Source organism: Lepidochelys olivacea (assembly GCF_965140295.1).
Source record: "Lepidochelys olivacea isolate rLepOli2 genome assembly, chromosome: 9".
Taxonomy (NCBI): domain Eukaryota; kingdom Metazoa; phylum Chordata; order Testudines; family Cheloniidae; genus Lepidochelys; species Lepidochelys olivacea.
In genome coordinates, this window is record NC_140419.1 from 26,616,230 (window position 1) to 26,639,606 (window position 23,377).

The following is a 23,377-nucleotide window of genomic DNA, read 5'->3' on the forward strand; positions in this document are numbered from 1 at the left end:
CTGGCACACAAGATGGGTACATAACCTTCCCTGCCTTCCAGCCCCTAAACAACTTTTTCCTATCCCGTTTCCCTCAGTGTGACTGTAGAAGGAATTCTAGCTCCCATGCTTACTTCTGAGCCCTCTCTAAACTTTTTAGATAGGGTTACATCTGTGATGGAGCTGTCCAAAAATCAGGACCCTTTGGTACTCTTCAGAATTAAAGTGAGGACTTACCTTTTGTTCCAGCTAGATGTATTTATATCTGCGGCCTGCCAACCTGAAGCTCACAGGAACCCTCTTTCTTTCAAGCGACCAAATCAGGCACTACCATACTGGAAAAAGAAAAGGAGGACTTGGGGCACCTTAGAGACTAACAAATTCATTAGAGCACAAGCTTTCGTGAGGTGAGCTGTAGCTCACGAAAGCTTGTGCTCTAATGAATGTTAGTCTCTAAGGTGCCCCAAGTCCTCCTTTTCTTTTTATGGAAACAGACTAAGATGGCTGCTACTCTGAAACCTACCATACTGGAAATGCACCTCCTGCGATGGAACACCAGTACAGTTGACTGAGTGACATGGCAACTCTTCACAGAGCAGCATATAAGAGAGAGAGAGAGGGGAAACACTATAAACGTGATACCTGTCAAACAAACTAAAAATAATGAGCAAATGAAAACTATGGAAGGGCAATGCATATGGGTCTGGAGAGTGTGCGCTACAGGCAGTTGTATTCAGAATTGCTATAGGCCAACAATTTCCTGGCTCCACTTAGCACTTCTATCGGACATGTTGTAGTCAGAGTATCACCCTCCCTTTGTGTCCTACACCTTGGTTATCTTCCCTCTTTGGTTTAGTCCTTTTTCTCCAGATTTGCATAACACATAGAACAGTTGTAAAATATGAATGACTAGAATGTAATGAGGTCATGGTCCATGATTGGGGCTCCAAGGTTCTCTTGCACTTCAAATAAATAATATATTGCACTTACCTTTATCTTCCGAGCACTTTTCCTCACATCCAATAATTCAGTCAATCAATAGCTATTCAGTCAATCCTAGCTATAAAGATAGGGACAGTGTTATGGCATATATGAAATTTACTGCTGCTGAGAGCAGATTTTGTCCCTTAATGTCTGCATAGTGCTTTGAACATGCATTGTTTGTAAAGTGCTCATTATAAGAGAAAGAAAAGGAGGACTTGTGGCACCTTAGAGACTAACCAATTTGAGCATAAGCTTTCGTGAGCTACAGCTCACTTCATCGGATGCATACTGTGGAAAGTATAGAAGATCTTTTTATATACACAAAGCATGAAAAAAATGGGTGTTTACCACTACAAAAGGTTTTCTCTCCCCCCACCCCATTCTCCTGCTGGTAATGGCTTATCTAAAGGGATCACTCTCCTTACAATGTGTATGATAATCAAGGTGGGCCATTTCCAGCACAAATCCAGGGTTTAACAAGAACGTCTGGGGGGGAGGGTAGGAAAAAACAAGGGGAAATGGCTAAATCATTATGCAATGTAACCTATTTCCACAGTATGCATCCGATGAAGTGAGCTGTAGCTCAAGAAAGCTTATGCTCAAATTGGTTTGTCTCTAAGGTGCCACAAGTACTCCTTTTCTTTTTGTGAATACAGACTAACATGGCTGTTACTCTGAAACCTGTCCTTATAATAAACGTAATGAGTATAGTTTGCTATATACATTTGATTCCAGTAAAAGAGCACAATCTACAGAAGCCCCGTGGACCCAATTCTGATCTCATTTAGGGTGGTGTAACCTCTACTGAACATAAGGGCATTAGAGTTGTGTAACAACAGCATTAGGCCCTGTCAGGTAACTGCATTTGCCTCAGTATAAGACTGGCAGAGCAGAGCTAAGAACCAGGGCCCCAGCTTCTAGAGTTACTAGATAATTACATTCTGCCCAACCACACTCATTGCAAATACTCCTAGCAAAACAGGGTTGCAGCACTATCTCAGTTTTCCCACAACCATCTTTGGCTTACTCCAGATGCTGTCTGGCTGAGACATTTTAAAGTGTTCAACCCCTTCCAAGGGGACAGAGTCCTTTAGTCCCCACTCCAATACAACATCAGAACAAGAGTCTCCTGCCCCACTGGGCTCAGCCTTCAGCCCCCTACTTTACACAGGCTCCCAGTGGCAACACCTGGTCTCATTATCTAGCTACCACCTTCCAGGCTCCAATCAACTCAATCTTCTCATCAGCTTGACCCTCCTATCCAGGGTTTCTGGTAGGACACAGCCCTGTCATTTCCACGCTAGAGCCCAGCTTATTACCTCACAACAGAGCAGCCTGTCTACTCTCCTCCCAACATCTCTCAACTGCAAGGCTTTCCTCTGCCTCAGTCAGTCTGTCCACATCCCTCCCCAGCCAGGGGATTCTGCCCCACCTGGGCTCCTCTTCCAACTCAGGCTCCAAAGTTACCCTCTGTAGGTGCTTCACCCCAACTCAGCTGTGCAATCTTTTCCCCACTCTGCTTCCAGAGCAGTACCTTCCTCTGGAGGCCAGCCCCTCAGCTGTTAATCTTTAGGACTTCTTCTCTTCTCTAGCTACAGGAAAGTCCCTACAACAGCTTTCCTCAGCCAGCATAATTTACTTGCTTCCTCTCCCTCTTCACTGGTAGCTTTGCCCAGGGATTTCCATGCCTGATGCCTTTTCCTCTTTTTAAGTCCCAAAACCTACAGAGACATAGCAGGGAAGGGCTAATTAAGGAGGGCTGACTGGCCCCAAGCCACCTGGGTCTTAAATGGCCATCCTGTTAGAGTTACGGGTATAAGTAGTTTGTATTTGAACCGGTTAAACATTCTCTGACTGGCCCTCCTGCGGCACTCACTGGAAATCAGCATTGTCAGCTGGTGGGCTGACTTGGCAGGGTCAAAACCAGTCACAGAGCATCAAGTCTTTTCCTCCAGGGATCAAGAGAATATAATCAGTTAACACAAATAGAACGTAAACAGAAAACTCCCCCAGCATGGGACTCAAGCCAGTCCTATGAACCCAGGTGTGAACCCATACTCTTCTTGCCTTAACCACTCTGATAGCTCTTGCCCTGAACACCTGCAGTGAAGCTCAGCTGAAGGTAACCTGTTCCTCACTAATGATGAAGTAGTACCCACGGGCCACCTCATATGCCGAAGGATAATTAGATGAATGTAAGCTCCCAGTATGATGCTGTGGCCAAAAGGACTAATGCCATCCATAGATGTTTAAACAGGGGAATTTCAGTAAAAGTAGGAAGGTTATACTACCTCTGTATTTGGCATGGGTGCAACTGCTGCTGGAATGTCTAGTTCTAGTGTTCACAATTCAAAATGTATGTTGATTGATTGGAGTGCGTTCAGAGAAGAGTTACAAGACCAATTAAGGGATTGGAAAACATGCCTTATAGTGATAGACTCAAGGAACTTTATTTAGCTTAACAAAGACCAGCTTAAGGGGTGTTTACTTGACTGCACTTTGTAAGTACCTATAGGGGAACCAGCAATTTGATAATGGGCTTTTCAACCCTGCAGATAAAGGTAAAATAAGATCCAACGGCTGGCAGCTGAAGTTAGATAAATTCAGACTAGAAATAAGGCACACATTTTTAAACAGTGAGGAGAATTAACCACTGGAATAACAGACCAAGGGTTGTGGGGGATTCTCCATCAATGGTGACTTTTTAAAATTAGCAGGAGGTGTTTTTCTAAGAGATCTACCCTAGTTTAAACAGGAATTAATTCAGGGAAGGTCTATGGTCTGTGTTATACAGGAGGTCAGACTAGATGATCACAATGGTACCTTCTGGCCTTAGAATTTTTGAATCTCTTGCCTTTAGCTGCGACTTCCAAACTTAGGCATTGAGTAAACAGGAGGTTTAGAACAGAGCTAAGCAACATAGTTGGTAAATTAACTCCCCTTTCACATAGGTTCAAATGTCAGCACATGTGAGACAAGGTGGGTGAGGTCCTATCTTTTATTGGACCAACTACTGCTGGAGAGAGAGAGAAGCTTTTGAGCTTACACAAGAGCTCTTCTACAGGTCTGCTGATTGTGTAAGCTCGAAAGCTTATCTTTCTTACCAACAGAAGTTGGTCCAGTAAAAGATAAACCTCACCCAATCTGTGTCTCTGATATCCTGGGACCAACATGACTACAACACTGCATAGCACAGGGTTGAGCAACTGACAAATAGAATGGGTGCAGTGGGTAGTGGAAATCTCTGTTTGTGAATCTGTTTGCAAGATGGAGCCCTGTTGGACAACAGCCAGACCACATCTCAAACTGATACATGACCAGATTTGGATGAGGGTTTCTGCAGTTAAGATGGAGGTGTAGTAGCTGAGCTAAGTGGGCAGATAATTCCACAGGCAATGGCCACATTCTGCTTGACTGTAGTCAGTCCTATTAGCCCTCGTTCCCAGGTGCCAAAAATTCACATAATTAAAAAAAACAAACCAAATTATTTAAAAATGAGTGCTTGGAAGGTTCTGCAGAGGTACAGTTAGGGTTTGCCCTCACGTGGGTAACTGGCAAGACATTGTTGGTATTTTCCTTGGGGGCACCAGTGCTGTATAATACCATCAATTTTTAAGTAGAATTTCCCATGGGGAATGCTACTCAAAAATGATTGGCATGATATGGCTTCATGTCTCCAATATATACAACACTGAATGGACAAAACCCTCAACAATTTAGTACTTTGCCTCCCTATATAAATATAAATTCTCAGAAGCAGAAATAACCTTCTTTAGGGAAATAATCTACTTTTAATATTTTGCTTTTATGAAGCGCCTGTGAACTGAAGCTGCACAAATAAGGTGTAAATAAGGTGTACAAAAATAAGGTGCACATTTTGAACCATTAGGGTAATTAACTATTGGAACTACTGAATTAGGGATTCCCCCTCACAGGAATCTTTAGATCTAGACAAGATATCTTTCTTAAATATACGCTATAGCTCCACCAGACGTTATGTGCTTTTTGCAGAACTTATTGGGTAAGGCTCTCAGGCCTGTGTTAGGCAGAAAGTTAGATCAGATGATCAAAACAGTATCTTCTGGCTTTAAAATCTATGAATCTATAAAGTCAGGAACTCAGAAAATGAATTTTCAGTAATGCATGGAACAGGTCTGTAAAGGATTGTACATGTCTGATTTGGATAGAATAGACTGTTTCATGGTCTGTATTGCATATGTAATATGGTGCACACTGTAAAATAAACATATGATAGCAGACAGTTAATCTTTTTCATTTAAATGATTCTCCCTTGGACATAATGTGTGAATCCATTAAAAATGCACACAAAACAAAACAATGTAATTTTTAATCTGAAATAGAAAAATATAATTAAGAAAGAGAAGTTTTATTAGGGCAATTTCACTTTATTTTTCCATACAGCAAGGTCAACTATAGCAGTAATAATAAAATAAGCATGGAAACAAATTGCAGCCCAGGACAGAGTACATAATTTGCAGCAACTACAAGCAAAAAGTAAGTCTGTGATTACATAATAGTAAAACCAAGCACATCTGTCCTTTCAGCAGATGAAAGTTGCAGGGTTGCAAGTAAGTGCAACGTTATTAATTAATCAGTGTGAATACTGAATATTCCAGATAAAATAATGGCCTAATTTCCACCTTTTGCTTATGTAATTACATGGTTTCTTGAGTGCTTTTCATTCAAAAGGTAACATTTGATAGGTTTTTGTTTTTCACCTGCTAAAAGAACAGGACCATTACAATAAAAAAATAATCACATAACTACAGCTACAGTGTGCTGTTTGGTTTGCCTGTTCATAATTTAATTTTTGTGAATGTCAATATCTGTTTTGAAGTTTCTTGTTTTGTGAACAATAAACCACTGAAATTGTCAGAAACTGCTTTGAATAGAATATATCCTTAATATAGTTGTTGGTTGTTGTTTTTTTTTGTCTTTTTGTTTTTTTTTGTTTTTTTGTTTTTGATACTTTAAACATGCAGTAGTTTTTGAATAATGTACGGAATATTTAATCCATGATTTCACCTTGATGGTCTGAAATACCTGCTTTTTTAAAAAAATTTTTTTTTAAAGTAATGATTTTCAGGCAGATTTGAACCGGTGGAGCTTTTTTGTCAGTCATGAGATCTTGGAAGGATGGCATATCTTTCCAGCTGAAAAAATCCTGGCAAACTACAAGCTGTCCACATAAAGCAAAGCAACTTTTTTGAAGGGGTATGGAGTGCTAACTCTGTGCCACTTTTGCAAGCAATTTTGTTCAGCCTGTCATTTTATTAGCCTTAACAAAACTCCTTGTAATTATAGACATTTTTATTCAAAATAAGATCTTACTATTATACAGGTTTCTCTCTTTTTTGACTATATACAGAAGTGCAAAAAGTCAACCTTCTCTCTATACGTTCCCACATGCTAAACTGCAGCATAATCAACCCTCAAGAGTTTGCACACACGCTTTAATTCTTGTTACGTAAACTTTGAGTATTTGGATTATCAACAAAAAGTCCCTTGATCTATTGATTATGCAGCTTATTTATAACAAGGCCTGATATTCAGGGATTTCAAAAAATATTTAAACAATATTTTAACATTTGAAATGGATACAGTAGAAAATAAATTTTATTCTAATATCTAGGAACTAGATTTTCTTATAATAACTAATTACAAACAAAATAAATCATCAAAATATTATTCAATTGTCTGCCAGGATTGTTGCGATAGCAACAACTGAACCTCTTACTTAGCAATGATTATATAATTATAAGATATCCATATAAAAGATCTTTGTTCTTTTAATGAAAACTAGACAAGAACTAACGATGACTGACGTTCTTACATTGTAATATTAAATCAGTAAAATATAAATCATTTAGTTAACAATAATACAAATACTCATGACACTACATGTAAATTCAAAACTGAATATGTTATGAAGAAAAAAACCTACTTTTTATTTTTTATTTTTTTTTTGTATTTTGAAAAAGTCATCAGTATAATCTAATAAAACAAAATTCTATAAACTGAAATGGTATTCAACTGGTAATAGAAAATGAAAATGATCTAATAAATGTAAGAAATAAAAACTACATTTTAAAAAGAAAAAATAAGTAATATTCTGTAATGTAAGTAACTACAATAACACGTGAAGTCATCTATACTTTCTTAACATGATTGAAATTACATTGGTATGGGTTTTAACCCGTAATGTAATAATCTAAGGCTTTAATAGATGTACAGTACAATCAGTAAAATCAACACATCATTCTTATACTAGAAAGCATCTCTCTCAAGCATAAAAACTTGCAGTAAACTTGGAAGTATGGAAAGTTCTATAACTGAACTCACACTTCTTCCACTCCATGCTATACTACCAGTGACCTGGCCCCCACTTCAGCAGTTTGCTGAACAGAGCAAAAATATCCTTTACTAACTGCAACATCCAAACCACAAAAAGGAATTCCTTTGGATGAATCCATTCTTAAAAACTTGAATGCACATCTATTTTTTTATTATTATTATTTTGTAAAGGCTTTCTAAGGCTATAAGCAGTTAATCTGAACCAAAAACAAAACAAAACAAAACAAACAAACAAAAAAAACTCACAAAACTCACCCAGGTATTTAACCCACCCAATTCTATGCTAATTAACATCTCAGTTTTTTCATATTTTGGTTTATCATGCATCTGATGTCAGTGCTTCTTTCTTCTTTGTTTAGAGTCACTATTTTGAAGTGTGACTTTGATGAAACATTTAAGCAAAAGTGAAATCCATCTCTGCAAAGCATTTATAGTCTTTTGACAGAGGCTATAAATAGAAGCAAAATAAGTTCCTCAAACATTTTTGTTATTGTGTCTCAGAAATGGCTTTTCCCTTTTGTATATTGAGTTATTCAGTAATAATATGCATAAATTTTACACTACAATGCCTTAAAATAGTTTATATATATTTATATGTCCAGTATGTGTTACGTTAATCTGTACTGATAGTTTGTTTTTCTGTTGTCTACTTTTATTATAGGTTGAATTGGCCATTTCTGAGACAGCTTTGGTTTTGGAAACAGAATGGTGCCTTTGACTGAATAGTACTAACAAAATAAGCAAAAATGTGGCTCTGAAAATAACACTGCAGAAATAATACTCTAATCTGATGTACAGTCTATGGCACTTCATGAGAATCCTTAACAACATGGTACTTAAAGCCACTGATGTGCTTTAAAATATACACAGTTGTGGTTTTGCTTGGCACATTCATCTCTGTCAGATACCTCTCTTACCACGTCTTACAATCTATTACATTAAAAATATTACTCTTAAACAAAAATTACTGTGCATGCACGCTCTCATCTATAATGGCAATTTTAAATACAAGGTGCACCTTTGTTATTTGTAAACCTTGAAAGAAATAAACTTACTTTAAAAAATTATATCTTGGTCTACAGACGTACCAATACATAATAGATTTATGATTACATCATAGTCTGTCTTTTCAAGATGACATACATGATTATGTAGGAAATAGACTATGTATGCATATTTAAATATATAGGCATACCTCTGTGCTAGAAAAGATAGACAATGTTGTAGATTTAGACAATAAGATCACCTCAGCACAAATATCAATTAAATGTACAAAGTATATAGGCAACAGTGTGCAGTGGATTTCCAAGTTGTCGTTTCATCTTGTTAACATGCAGTATGTGGATGTCTTACTGCTGAGGGAATTTTTGTGTGTGGCTTGACGGTATATACATTATGGCTAATGCTCATGTCCTTTTCTCCATCCAAGCACACTGTCCTTTTCTCTTTAGTATGATCTAGAAAGGGAAGCAGGCAGAAAGAAAATTAATTTAGCATTTTCATTCATTTTCTTAAAGCAATCTCAACATGAGGCGAATCAGTCATTGAAGTCAAGAGGAATTTTGTTTACAAAAAAGGCTACAGGATTGACCCTCAAACAATTTCTTCACAAAAGATTTTCTTTGCAGACATGTTAGACATACTATACATATTGACCATGTATAATAAAATAGTATTCTGTTGCTCTTGAACAGTGGTTCTCAAACTTTTGCATTGGTGACCCTTTTCACAGAGCAAGCCATTGAGTGCAACCCCCCCTTAACAAATTGAAAACACATTTTTTTATATTTAACTCTATTATAAATGGTGGAGGAAAAGCGTGGTTTGGGGGTGCAGGCTGATGGCTCATGACCCCAAGGGGTCACGACCCCCAGTTTGAGAACCCCTGCTCTTGAATTTTACAGCCTCCTCTACCTAGTAGGATTGACAGTATACCACTCACTTACTGGCTTCGTGTTAGGGGCCATGTCCTGGTCCCACTGGAGTATATGGAGTCAGTAGACGGTATTCCCACCCACTTCATCGGAACCAAGATTTTGGGGTAACATTTTCCAAAGTGCCTAAGCAACTTAGGAGCCAAAATCCCAGTGACTTTTAATCAGACGTAAACACTTAAATCCCATTTGCAAAATGACAGACAATTAGGCCATTAAGGGATTAAGATCCATTGAAATCACTGGGAGTTAGGTGCCTGAGGCCTTAGGCCTAAGTCACTTAGGTGCTTTTGAAAATTTGAAAAAATTGGCCTAACAGAATAATAAGGAACTTGTATGATTCCATATATTAAACCAATAGTACAGTCTCACCTTAAAAATGCATTCTGTTTTGGCACATCATTTCATTAAGGTCATAGCAGAAATAGAAAAGGCCCAGAGAATGGCAATAAAAAGTAGAAACTGAGAAGGGGAAGGTGGTGTTTTATACAAGGAGAAATAAAATAGATGATATAATTGAGTGAGGAGACAAGTAAGGGGAGAGGAATAACTGGAAGTAGTTTTTAATGCAATAATAAATTAACCTGTGGAAGTCACTGTTGTAGGATAATGCTAAGGCAAATAGCTTAGTGTGAATTTTTTTAAAAAGGACTGGACTATGACTACAATATCTGAAATCACTCCAGCTAGGATAAAAGTTACAAGGGGGTATCAATCCTTTTCCTTCAGGACTGATCATCAACTAGTGTCAAGAATAAATTTCTTCCTCTGCTGAAGAAAGATTACAATGAAGGGGCTATGAAAATCATTGATAAAAATGGGAACGAGGTACCTAAATACTACAGAGGATCTTGGCCAAAGTGAATGATAAGTTTTTTACAGCTTGAACCTGACTAGTAGACAGTACCTCTGTCGTGGGATAGGGGGTGGGATTGAAGTGGTATATTTACTTGCTGCAGCTATTAAGCTAGCCTAGTGTAGTTGGGTAAGATACTATATCAGACAGAAAGAAAAATGAACAGCCCAAATCATAAATTTAAACTAGGATTTCATCATAGAAAGGTCGGTGGGGAACTCGCTACAGGTAAGTCAAGTAAAAGTCTTTCTTTGTGAAGAAAGGTTAAATTATAAAGATCTGACACATAATATCTAGGGCTGTAGTTCAAGCCAAACATATGCAAGTAGAAACTGAGCTTGTATTCTCAGCATGACCTCTCTCTACTAAGTACCCTATTTCACAAAAATACCACACATAATTTATCATAATTTGGCAGTCTGTGCTCAAGAGAAGCCACAGGCTGAGTTAGGCTGATGACTAAATTCTCATTCTCAGTTACAGAGGCTGGCTTAGCAGACACTGCAATTTAATAGGTCTTTCTAAAGCAACTCTCAGTAAAGTGACTTGTCCCACATACGGCCCCCGGGGCATAGGAGCTAGTGGTGCCTCTGCCAGTCTCAAACAAAAGCTAAATTCTCATTGACTAAACTCTGGTTTTATTAACGAAATAATACTATACGAGCCCCACCCTAAGCTTGGCCGGTCCCAGGGTTACTTTCCCCAGCAGGGCAGCAAGATGGCAGTACAAGCTGAAGCCCACTCTCATGAGATGGCAGCACTCTCCAGTTACCTCACCCTGTTAGAAGGTGTTGGAACCTTACAGGGAGCTGCAGGTCAATTATTGCTAAATCACTGGGGTAGATGTGGCCTATCAGACTCCACCTCCCTACACCTGCCACAGTGTGTCAACAGTAATTAACGTGGCACTCCCTGCAGGTTTCCAATGCCAGCGAACAAAGTGGGGCTATTAGAGCCAATACTGGTGCCCCAGCACAGTGACTGTCAGTGCCAACAACCTGGGGCCTCCCCTCCCCAAAGGCCTTTCATGTACTTGGGGTACAAACAGCGTTAATTTAAAGTTGATAACTGCTGTATCTTTTGGAGGGGACAAACACAGGGCAGATAAAAAGAAAACTGAGTTTGCTACATCCTGAGCCCCCTGAAAATGGGAGGCTGATGTTTTAAGAAGCAGATCACATAATTAAGGGTGAAATGCAGAAGGCTGGAAGCAAGACTCTCATCATCACTTAAGCCCAATGGTTGAGGAATGATCTCCTCACCATTCACACACATATGAAAAGAGTCTCTGCACCAACTCCAAATAGGCTGGCATAAAGGGTTTGGTCGCAGGTGGGATGGGGAAGAGATTATTGTTTCCACCATCATGTACATCACCTGCACAAGTAGAGTGGGGGGAACTCTGGTAAGTATTGTAGATTACAGGCTACTGAGTAGCTGCTGTGAAGAATCTGTGTGATCTGTTTCTGGGAAGAGGGGAATTCAGCTTTCTGCCAGTTCAACCCTTGGCCTCTGCTGAGAGTGTCACAAAGGTGACTGTTCATGCCAGATGCAGCAGCCTTGTGATTTTGTTGACTAGGATCGACTGAAATCACCAACTCATTTCACATACACACTTGTCTGTTTCTGTAATATTTTTTAAAAATCATTTCTATATGAATGCTGTGACTGACATGTGCCAGAAGTTCGGTAATGTCAAAGAAACCCATATCAATTCTTTCACAACATTTTTCCATAGCTTTTATTTTTTAAAAATCCAATATGTCCCTGAAAATGCCAAGTTATACACATACACAAAGAGAGTTTGAAAACTATGCAAGCAATACATTGGAAACTTACTGTTTGATGACAAAATGTCTACATCTGTGTAACATACTTGTGGCTAGTCAGATGTTCGGCAGATATTATGGGTATCTATAGGTAAAAATGTAAACAATGAATAACATGTGCAACAAATCAACCAAGAGAGAGAACATTTTATTAAAGAACATAACAGTTCAGAAAAGTGGGGATCAGCTGTGAGGTGGTGGACTTTATACTATAAGTTAAAGTAAACTGAAGTGCTAAAGTAGCAACTTAAAACTGAAAAACGTTGTGGTAAGTACTGTTTGACCAATGTACATAAGTATTGTTTGTTTAGAAAGTAAAAGAAGTTAAAATCTACAAAAGTTCATGCAGTGCAGTAATTGAGAAGAGCCCTTTTTGTTGGCCTACACAAACTTTTGTGATTTGGGTATTTCACTTAATCATTTGAAACAATAAATTCTACAGTTAAACAACCTCAGCCAAATTTTGCAGTGATCATTAACTTTGGGTGTCTCCATTTTTGGGTGCCAAATTTAAGATGCCTTGTATGCTGATTTCACAAAGGGTGATGACCCACAGTTGAGTTGAGCTGAGCTGTGGGTCCTCGTCCCCTATAAAAAAGTGGTACAAAGTGTCAAAGTTTGGTACCAAAAAAGGAAGGCACCCCAAACTAGTGAACAATTCTCAAAACGTTGTCAATAGAATTTGCAATGGCTCCTAAAGTTTATCAACTCATTTTCCATAGTATTTTTTTTAAAATTAAAACCACAAGATAATATTTAGAAGTAGCAAAGAAGCACACTAGTCAACCATCTCTCTGGAGCCCAATCCTGCAAGCCCTCCAATGAGTGGCACATAGTTGAAGTCCATGGGAGTGCATGTACACAGGCCTTGCAGAATAGGGCCCTCAATCAGGGAAAACAGTACTGTATTTTCATTGAACTACAAATGTGAAAGGAATTGTACATAAACTTTCATCACAAACAGGACTGGGAAGTGGAAAGACGCACTTATGTACAGAAAAACAAGCCCTGCAATATGATGTGATACTGATTTTTTCAAGGTTAACAGCTATTTACAGTCATACAAGTAATATTTCCCATCAGCTAATAAACCTGCAAAAGAAAGGGAGGGTGGAAATATTTCTCTAAAACAAATTTAATGTTTTTAGTGTTTTTTTTCCACCTCTAATGCCCTCTCTTTACCTGTCATCTTTATACAGTTTTACAGCATTGCCAACTTGCACAGAAATGTGCTCCAAGCATAATGAAGCTTCTCATACCATTCTGTCTACTGCTGCAGGAGAAGATGTTGCACCCAACTGTGTAGAAGCATCAGGGATAGTGCTGTCGAAACATACCAAGGACCTTCAACACCAGTCAATGAAGATGAAGGGCCAGATCTTAAGACCTTCTGCATGCATGCGCATTGCATTGTGTGGCATTAAGCAATTTCAGCATTGCTTATATACTATATACATATATTAATTATATATGTATATATTGAGGTTTGGCTGCAATACTTTACTGAAGTGTGTTATGAGGGTCCAGGGAGGATATGCATGAAATGGTCAGATTCTACAACAGAAAGTTTCCCTACAATCTCTTTGGGCAAGCGCAGGGTACCTCACATAGAGAACAGGCATTTTGTGGTTTTGCTCACGCCAGCAATTCTCAGGGGTTTGCAGGCTTTAAAATCAAAATTATTTAAATTGTGCAGTAAATGACTCATGCAGTTAAGATATGTCTGACATACAGTATATTTATTTAGCGGACGCTTATTTACAAGAATGATAACTTCTCCATGAGTATTCCTGGATATTATTCTTATTCTGGGCTAAATCTGTGAGAGACTTTTAGTTATTCACTGAAAAACAAAATTAAGCCTTTTTTCCTCTAGCACAAAGAGGTAGGTGGTGAGAAATTACATTCAGCTTCTGTGAAAACTGACCAGATTATTCTGGTTTGGGTTTTTAAAATATCTAAATAACACAAGGGAATCTGATGTGCACACTTATAAATCATTATAACAGTGTGATTTTCAGGCATGATGGCTGAGATGCCAATTGCTGCATATGCCACCAAAAAGTTTACAGTTGGCTTAGCAAAGAAGGTGGTGTGTAGCAAGCAACAATGGAGATACTCCAGGACAAATACTAAGGCTCTTGGCCTGACCCCATAAAAGGCTCAGAACTCTCAACGAAAAATGTATAGTGCTCAACACTTTGCAGGAACAGGCTCCTGATTTCTAGAACTAGCATCCTATTTTACAAGTGCAGTTGCCTGCAGGTTTAGAGGTGCAGCTGCAACAGATTTCAGGCACAAGTACTACTGTTCATAGCTCTGACTACCTGACTGGATTTTTAAAAAGTGCTCAGAGTTTAATGGAAGCAGAGTTAGGTCAAAGGTTAGCACTTTTGAAAATCCTGGCCTTAAATACTAGCATTTACCCCTGAAATTAACTGTGAATGCAAAACATCCCCCACAAAATTGGAAACTGAGTTAAGGACATTTTAAAAAACAAACAAAAAACCCTGAAGACACTTGTGGGCCTCTCAGTGAATTGACTGAGAGCACTACTTGCATCTTAGCACAGTATTTGGTGCTATGTTTTTAGCACAATGATAATGTGCAGGAATTCTAAATTTGCAGTATGGCTTATAAAATTTATTTCTCGGTACATTTAAATAAAAGAGAAAGGAAATGGTCTTTTAGAATGTTTTTATTCTTTCTAGTTAATGTTCCAACTATGATGTAGTAGAAAACAACTGAATTTTTAACAATCTAGTGAGCTAAAACACTGGGCCAAATTCCATCCTCATTTATGTAAGTGCAATTTCCATTGGAGTAAATGGGAGATGCACCCATGTAAATGTGGCCCACAACATTTATCTTTACAGAGTTGTTTGTGGCAGTGCAAGGAGAAGTTTAACTTACAGTTTAGCTTGTTAAGCATTAATTTTCATCCTCATTTTATACCCAGATAAAACAACATTCATAGTGGTAGTTTAGAAAGAGTTTAGTCAGGTTTTGAATGGACATTCAGTTAGTTAAAGTTTGTCCATTATAAAATTAATGAGGCCTCTCCTAACTAATTCACAAGTTGAGACAAAGATTTACAAGTGTGCCTCTGGCTTGCGTAAGCACAAATATTTTTGTTTTGTTTTTGAAGAGATTCAAAACACGTCCAGACTCTTAAATTCCTGATCCTGTAATCCCTCCACGCACAGCTCCCACTGGCTTTGACCAGAGTTTTGCATGCAAAAGAACTGTAGGCTTTATGTGCACAGAAAAATTGGATTCTGTGTACTATCCCTGTCTCTCTTTAGATCTATGAAAAGATAAATAAGCTACATGGCCTATGAAATGTCAAGAGTGCATCAGAAAGTCTCATGTAAAATACTTTTAGCATCAGAAATGGAGCTGTAGCACCTTCTGAGCCTGGACAAAAGCTTTCTAAGCTATGCTACAACTCTTAGAGAGAATGTGTAGGCCAACAAGAAGTAAAATCAAAACCCCCATGCTCATTAAAAGCACCAATTTCAAGTTGTTTTTAAGGAACAAAGCTGTAAATTAGCAAACCTGGTTGGCTGTGGCTGTTGCAGCGAAGGGGACACTTGTGGCAGATGTTGTTGCTGCAGACACAGTGGCTGGCGTAGCACCGTGCACCATGGGAACTTTCGGAAGGAAAATCACATAAGCCAACATACAGAAGAGTGTAGCAGTAGGGGAACCATGGCAACATGTGATAGAATAATTGAGCATGGTATTTATCATAGCAATAAGCCATGTGACGAGACATCATTGCCAGCGAGTGACATGCAATCACAGTGCAAAGCAGGACAACATTCCAGGGAGAAAGGGAGAAAGGGAAATGAAAGAGGAAAAAAAGGGAAAAATGCTTGTTACCATCAAATCAAGAAAATCAACACGAACAAGTTCAATTGTTTCAATATGAAATCAACAAAAGTATTTTAAAAATGTCCTTATGTTTACATTTTTATGTCTAAACAAAAACACAAACAAGAAAATCCAACCCAAGTATTTACCACACAAAAGTAAATCAGTTTGAATGAAAGTATGTTTTATATTACTATAGTAAGACACAGTATGTTACTTAATACAAGACAGTTTCTAAACACAAACTCATAGTCCAATCAAAATCCACCAAGGAAAAATGTGCAATTCAGAACACTACTATCCAACTTCTAGGTGTCCATGTCAATTAAATAAAACAACTGCATTTAATTGACAGGTGTTAGTGCAGAGGGTGTGATGGGGGGATGGACTGGCACAAGAGCTGCAAGTTAAAACCTAGCAGTGGATTTTGAGGGTCTGTGAGCTGCACCACAGGTTTAAGATAATCAAGAAACAAAGCTGGCACCTACCAACACTTGTAGCGGGTGTCATGCACAATATTGAGCCTGCCCATCATGCATTGCAACAGGAAGGTGGATTTGAAAAGGGAAAAGAATTAAAACAACCCATCACACGTGTAATTAGAAAATTTCATTTGAACAAAGAAGAAAAATTGTTATTATGGGAACAGTGGCATGTAACTGTCAGCACAATCAAATCATACAATAGCACAGTGATCAAGTAGAACTAGTCTTAAGTGAAGAAAAAAAGCTGATTGAACTGTGTGCTGGTACATTTTGTTTGCCTTTATTTCTATATAGTTTCATTTGTCTATGAAATATTACTAGAAAAGGTCTCATGGCTTATTTCAAAATTCAGTTTTAATCTGATTGATTTATCTTTCTGACAAACTTTGTTAGCATAAAAATAAACGTATATTTCTTTTTAACTATATTTTATTAAGATTAGAGGAAATGATCAAACATGTTATTTATCTTTAACACTCTCAGGGTAAGCCAGCACCCAAATTTATGTTAATCCTAGCACTAAGATTATACGGAGATATGCAGGATAATAAAGAATGAAGGAGTGGGATTGTTTCACCCGTTATCCAATCCATATGCACAGGGGATCCTCCACACAGAGTTTTCTCCCTGCCTAAGCCCATCAGTCTCTGATGCTGCTGAAGAAGGAAGCAGAGAGTGCACAGGTTGAGAGTTGGTGCAGGCTAAGGGAAACGTTCTCTTTTCTGCAGTTGTCCCAGGAAGAGATGGGGCCAGGGACAGTTGTAGGGGGCCTGCCAGGGGCCAGAGCTAGTGTGGAACCCCAGCAGTTCTTCTGAGTATTCACCACATTTGCCAGCTGAATAATAGGGGAGAAGAACCACATGAGGGGATGGATCCTCATGGAGTTTCCACTCAGGGCTACCTTGTGTGGGTTTTCCCATAGGAAGGGATGGATCGACCCAGAGTTAGTCTTGTGTCTTTTCCTCCAACCCCTCTAGAGGAATCTCATGTGTCTTGGTACTGCATAGGTGTTAGTTGGGTTGTGTGAAGAAATGGTTTCTCAGTTAACTGGCAGTTCCAAAAATTAAAACAAACCCATCATTTTGGGTCCAATGATGAGTTTTGTTTGAAATGAAACATTTTATTTTGATTTAGAGTTTTTAAACAAACATTTTGATTTTTTTTCTTTTTTAACAACTGAAACAATTTGGCAAATCAACCCAAATTCATGAAATGTTTTGGTCGACCCAAATCTGCATTTTTTGCCAAATGTTTGCTCAGCTGTAGTAAGGACAGTGGTAATTTTGCACACAGTATTATTTACAATATGTAGACACTGTGGGGTAAGCTGAAGATGAAGTGTCAGCTTCAACTCTGATTTTTCCTCACACTGTTTATTTTGTATTTTAAATGCAGGATAAGAAATGCAGGTCTCCCACATAGCTCCCAGCATGAGCTAAGCACACTTGATTGGCATTGTTTCTACACTGTAGGTCACACTTTAACTGACCATATGTTGTTGGGTCTGTGGACCCATTGGCCTTTGTAGAACATCAACAGTTCTTAGATAATTGTTCAGTTGAGAGAGACAATCTTGTAGCCTGTCACTCTCCTTGTGCTATATAAATAATAATTAATTAATAAGAAATCAATTCTCCAAAGAGACATCAATGTCAATAGAAGCACTGCATTTTTAGGCATGCTCAACTCCCAGTTTTCAAATTCCAGTACTTGGGCAATCTCATTTATTTTAGCTAGCTCCATATTGAGAAATCAGTATTTGCATGTTTTTTGTTTCCTACCCGAAGCTTAAAAATTAAACATTATAAACAAAGGGCCCAATTCTTCATAATCCATCATACTGAACATTTTTTGAAAAGACTTTCTTCCCTATTTAATCATATTGTTAGATAAATTTACTCTGATATGAATCAATATAAACGAAATAATGAAGTCCTGAAGATGGGGACCATATGAAACTGGAAACAGACTCTGAGTGACTGTCTGTGGGAGCTACTGCTATACTATTACCTTAGAGAGACAAGGTGGGTGAGGTAATATCTTTTATTGGACCAACTTCTGTTGGTGAGAGAGACACAGGCTTTCGAGCTGACACAGAGCTCTTCTTCAGCTCTGCATAAGCTCACAAGTTGTCTCTCTCACCAACAAAAGTTGCTCCAGTAAAAGATATTACCTCACGTACCTTTTCTGTCTAATGTCCTGAGACCAACACAGCTACACCACCACTGCACACTATTACCTTGATACCATATGGCGATAACAAAAGGAAATTATTGCGCCTGAATGGTGATGCATGTTATCTTCCTAGCTTGTGCTATGTGGTGTATAGATTTATAAGCCATGTTGCACCAACTTGTACAATGCCAAAGCCATGAGCTTTTGGAGAAATAAAATAGTAATTACTATCATTAATGCTGGGGATAACATGGAAGTTAATGCCTGTAATTACTAGAAGACACATTTAAGGTTATTGGGAAAATGGCATAATTAATCCTTCTAATTATTTTACTATTTCTATTAAACAAAAAAGAATGTAATTATTCATGAAAGATGTTTAAAAGGAGGGCTATTTAAAGGAAAGGCCTCATCCCGCTTGCTTTACTCACAGGTGAATTGCTACTGAAGTCAATGGAACTACTTGTCGGAGCGAATATGTGGCCCCAGATTTGACCCTGAACTACAGACTATGTGCTAAACACATTGCTCTCAATAACACCCACACAACCGTCATGATGTCAATGAAGTTGCATGAGTATAACTGAAAGCTGTGCCACTCTATGTTATTAGACAAGTACAAATGCCCTTATGTTTTACATATTTTATTATACCTAGTATATTACATCAGTCCATGCATAATTAAGTCTACATGCTAAAAACAAGAGTTAGCTTTTTGTAATGATTCTCTGAAATATAACTGTAAAGCTTTCACCTTAAATTTTAGTTTGAGTTATCATCATCATTAATGTTATAACCAGTACACACAGTTTTGAGAGGGATTTGCAGCAAATGAACGTAAGGCAGCAATGAAAATACTAGCTAGGGTGCAATAACTTGCAAATATGAAGACATAATGCAGTAGGACCCACTTGCCAATAATAAAAATCACTTTTGCTATGACCTAAATATTAATCTTGACTTCAAAAGCTTTGATTTACCAATAAGAATGTATGAATAGTGAATTTGCTAGTTCAAATGTTCCTTGGCTTTGCAGCACACGGCAGCATTTGATTTCAAGCATGTGCTAATTTAACTGATTATAATTTCTCAGATAAATTATGTCTAGAGAGAATGCAGTAATTTTGATGGATACTCTGTTTTCACTGGGATTTTAAGCAGTTCCTTTTCCTCTTTATATATATTTCCTACTCCTGATTTGCTGTTTCACTCAGTTTTTTTATTCAATTAAATCTAGAAAGCACCACCACATAGACCAGATTATTAGTAGAGAACATAAGTGCTTCAATCTGTATGAAGAATTAGTGTTACAGAGCCTGATCCTGCTCCCGTTAACATTTCAAGGGGAGCAAAATTAGTCCCCAGAGCCAGAGGCCCCAATTAAGGAAAATGCTTAGGTATGTGTCTAAATCCATCTCTAGTTAGGAAAGCACTTAGGGCTTGATCCTGCTCACACTGAAGTCAGTGGCAAAACTCCCATTGTTTCAGAGTGGTGCAGGATCAGACCTTTAAACACATACTTTTTAAAGGAGTTTAGCTAACTAATAATTCAGCTAGGCACCTAGTGGGATTTTCACAAGCGCTTTTTAGGCCTCTATCTCTTGTTGGTTTCAAGGAGATGAACACACCTAAGAGCTTCTGAAAATCTGAATGGGTGTGCCTCTGCTTCTTTAAATTCCTAAATTATTTTAAAAGTCTGGTCCATTATGCTTTCCTGAATTAGGGCCTCATTTGGAACTTTATACATTGATCTAAGGTCATGCTAAAGATGCACTAATCCGAACCAAACTAGTAAGATGGTACCAATTTAGCACAAACGGTGCAGTGCATCCACGCTGGATGTGACAGACTCATGGTGTGACGTGTTGCAGTTTTGTCCCACATCTATACTAGAGCTGTTCCAAACTGTTTCAGGTGAAATGCCCTCTGAGTACTTATCCCACAGTTCCTGAGACAGCTCCCGGAAGCAACAGATTCTGGAAGACTTCAAAAGGTCAGAGGTTCACAGTAGGAGGACTATCTGAACCATTTCAATCTCAAGTGTTTTAGGTCCAGATCCTCAAAGAGATTTACGTGTCTAACATGCACAGAAATCAGACACACCTGTGTCAGTTTACTGACACATGACACCACACCCTGCCAGTACTTCACCTGCAATGACATTATTACTAGGGACCTACCAAATTCATGGTCTATTTTGATCAATTTCATGGTCATAGGATTTAAAAAATAATAAATGTAATGATTTCGGCTATTTAAATTCCATGGTGTTGTAACTGTAGGAGTCCTGACCCAAAAAGGAGTTGGAGAGGGGACGGGGGGGTTGCGGTTCTGATATCCTTACTTCTGCAGGCGGGGCGCTCAGCCACCAGCTGCCACTCTCCGGCTACCAACCACCACTCTCCTGCCTCCACTGGAGGCAGCGCAGAAGTAAAGGTGGCAGTACTGTGGCTCCCCTAAAATAACCTTGCAACCCCCCCCGCAACTCCCTTTTGGGTCAGGACCCCCAGTTTGAGAAAAGCTGGTCTCCCCATGAAATCTGTATAGTGTAGGGACAAAGCACACAAAAGACCAGACTTCACGGGGGGAGACCAGACTTCACGGTCTGTGATGCGTTTTTCATGGCTGTGACTTTGGTAGGACCCTAATGCTTACAGCTGAATTCTCACAGGGAGCATTACCACTGCTCTTTATTAGTACCAACTCCTGACAAAAGGCCGGAAAGCAATAAGACCTTGGCCCCATCCTTTACACTGGCCAGGCCTGAGGGGAAGCATGTGCTGCACCTGTTTAAAGGGCAGCAGAGCCGCCACTCCAGCATGCACTTTCCAAAGCCTGCAAAGGCAGGTGTAGTTATCTGTGTGAGACACAAGGGATGTATGCTAAAATGCTCCAGTCGCCCCTGCAGCAGACCTGTCCCACAAGAGTCTGGGCATAGCTCTAACCATGGAGGACAGGGCTTGGAGGCACTTGGAGATTTAGGTACTAGATGTGTCCCCTTTTCTCCTCCATGCACCTTTCCATGCAAGGCAGCTAAATCTGAGCTCTAGAATGTGGAGGGGTCTCTAGGTATGTCTAGGTATGTTTGAAACACAAATCCAACATTGTTGCCAAAGATGAAATTCAGCCCAGATCAGAGGACCCATGTAAGGGCCTCCAGACCACATACACCCTTAATGTGCAAGTCCTGGGGAGAGTCTTGCCTTCTGGGCCCTCTTCTCTCTGGTGAATTTCATCAAGACATTAAAAAAAACCCCAGTCATTACTCTTTGGGGCCTGATCCTGAATGGTGCTGAGCCCCCTCGACTCCCCTTAAAGGACTTAATGTTGAAATGTGGCAAGTGCCTTTTGGGAGGTGCCGGGCATCCTCAACTCCATGTGAAGTCAAGACAACAAGCCTGAGAACACCCAACACCTCTCAGGACTGGGACTGTTGTGTGAGCCTCCCAAAAATATGCTGTAAGTTCCCTTCCTGGTTCTGCTGGAAATTGATTGAAAAGTACTATTTCCACAGCTGTGCTGCTCTCACTAATGATAATGATGCACAAACAAGAATTAAACTAATTTAACTCCATAAAAACTGGGGGCCATAAAGAAAAGTGAAAAGTGTTATTTTAGTGGGAAATGTTGTTTTAAAGTTTCTGTGAAGGCATCAGATCAATGGAAAACTAAAATGGATGCTAGTCTGCCCCTTAACAGTAATTTTTAATAAAAAAAAAATGAAAAACAGAATTGGTACAGTAGCCTGTGCAGGCTAAATCCTGAAACTACTAGCCTGTCCCCTCTGAATTCAGCATCCAGAGTCCCAATGGAGTTTCAATGAGTCCTGAAGTTCTTACTTAGGCCAAATGCCCACTGACTTCAATATGAAGTTGCCTGAGTAAGGTCTGAGAAAGGCCCCATGTAACTATTGACATTCCCTGTCAGTTATGTGATGCAAATTATAAATTTTATTTACACAAATGACGTTAATGATCCCAATGGTAATGGGCCCGATTCTGTGGAGGCTGAAAGTGCCAAGGTGCCAAACCCCCATTTATTTAAGGGAAGCTGAGGGGCTCCTTACCAGAGATGCACAGCTCCAACCAAGATCAGGGGAGCTTTTAAAATATGTGAAGCCTGCAAGTTGGACTGTGATGGTCTACTATGTAAATACATTTGAAATGTCTCTTTTAAATATGTATATTAGAGGCCTGATCCAAAGACCATTGACTTTCCACTGATTTGTCTTTCCATTGACTTCAATGGGCTTTGAATCAGACCCTAGACGCCCAATGGGCTACAGTGGCTCTAGAGAAGTTATATCTCATGTCAAGCAGCTATTCCATATGTGTAAATTACATGTATACATGTTGATTGAATGACAGACCACACCACCAAAAATGGAACGGTAAAAGTCAATCATGCTGATGTGGCTGAAACACATGTCAAAAATGGTTAGGAAATGATTTTTCTGTTTCTGATAGGCAGTGTTCTCATTTTTGTTACCTACATTTTTTAAAATGCTAGTTCTCTGCAGTTAAAATTTGACTTTCACAATTTAACTAAAAAAGTTATAGCAGAGTTTTAAACAAACTGGAAATACGGATTTTTATGAAGCAAGTAGTGATACAAACTTCTTATAGATCCAGTCCTGCAGACTTTATGCAACAAAAATTGACTGCAGCGAGATTTCTTTAGAAGTAATGAGTGCAGGTTTGGGCTCTGAAACAATCAAACTAAAATATTAGCTATCTTTTTATCACTCTTTACTAAAAGCAACTGAGGGTTCTATCTTTCTCACACTGAAACTAATGGAAAAATTTTGGTGTCTGATCCTCTGATTCCTTTTACAGTTACATCTTCCGTGTGCTTCCATATTAGTTTAGCTGTAATGCCATCTAA

At 38.8% G+C, this 23,377-nt stretch overlaps 1 protein-coding gene across 17 annotated transcripts in view; it reads right to left on the minus strand.

Moving 5' to 3' along the window:
• Positions 1–5,354: 5,354 nt before the first annotated feature.
• Positions 5,355–23,377, minus strand: part of MBNL1 (muscleblind like splicing regulator 1) — a 200,842-nt gene continuing 182,819 nt past the window's right edge. For 6 of the 17 annotated variants that reach the window (XM_084640049.1, XM_084640051.1, XM_084640039.1 and 3 more), the window contains 4 exons: positions 16,322–16,357; positions 15,516–15,610; positions 11,968–12,042; positions 5,355–8,795 (listed from right to left, as the gene is read on the minus strand). In XM_084640049.1, the coding sequence (XP_084496175.1) occupies positions 11,986–12,042; positions 15,516–15,610; positions 16,322–16,357 (188 nt within the window). In that variant the 3' untranslated portion in view covers positions 5,355–8,795; positions 11,968–11,985. The remainder of the gene's footprint in view (positions 8,796–11,967; positions 12,043–15,515; positions 15,611–16,321; positions 16,358–23,377) is intronic. The other 11 variants (XM_084640044.1, XM_084640042.1, XM_084640054.1 and 8 more) reach the window with 3 other exon arrangements.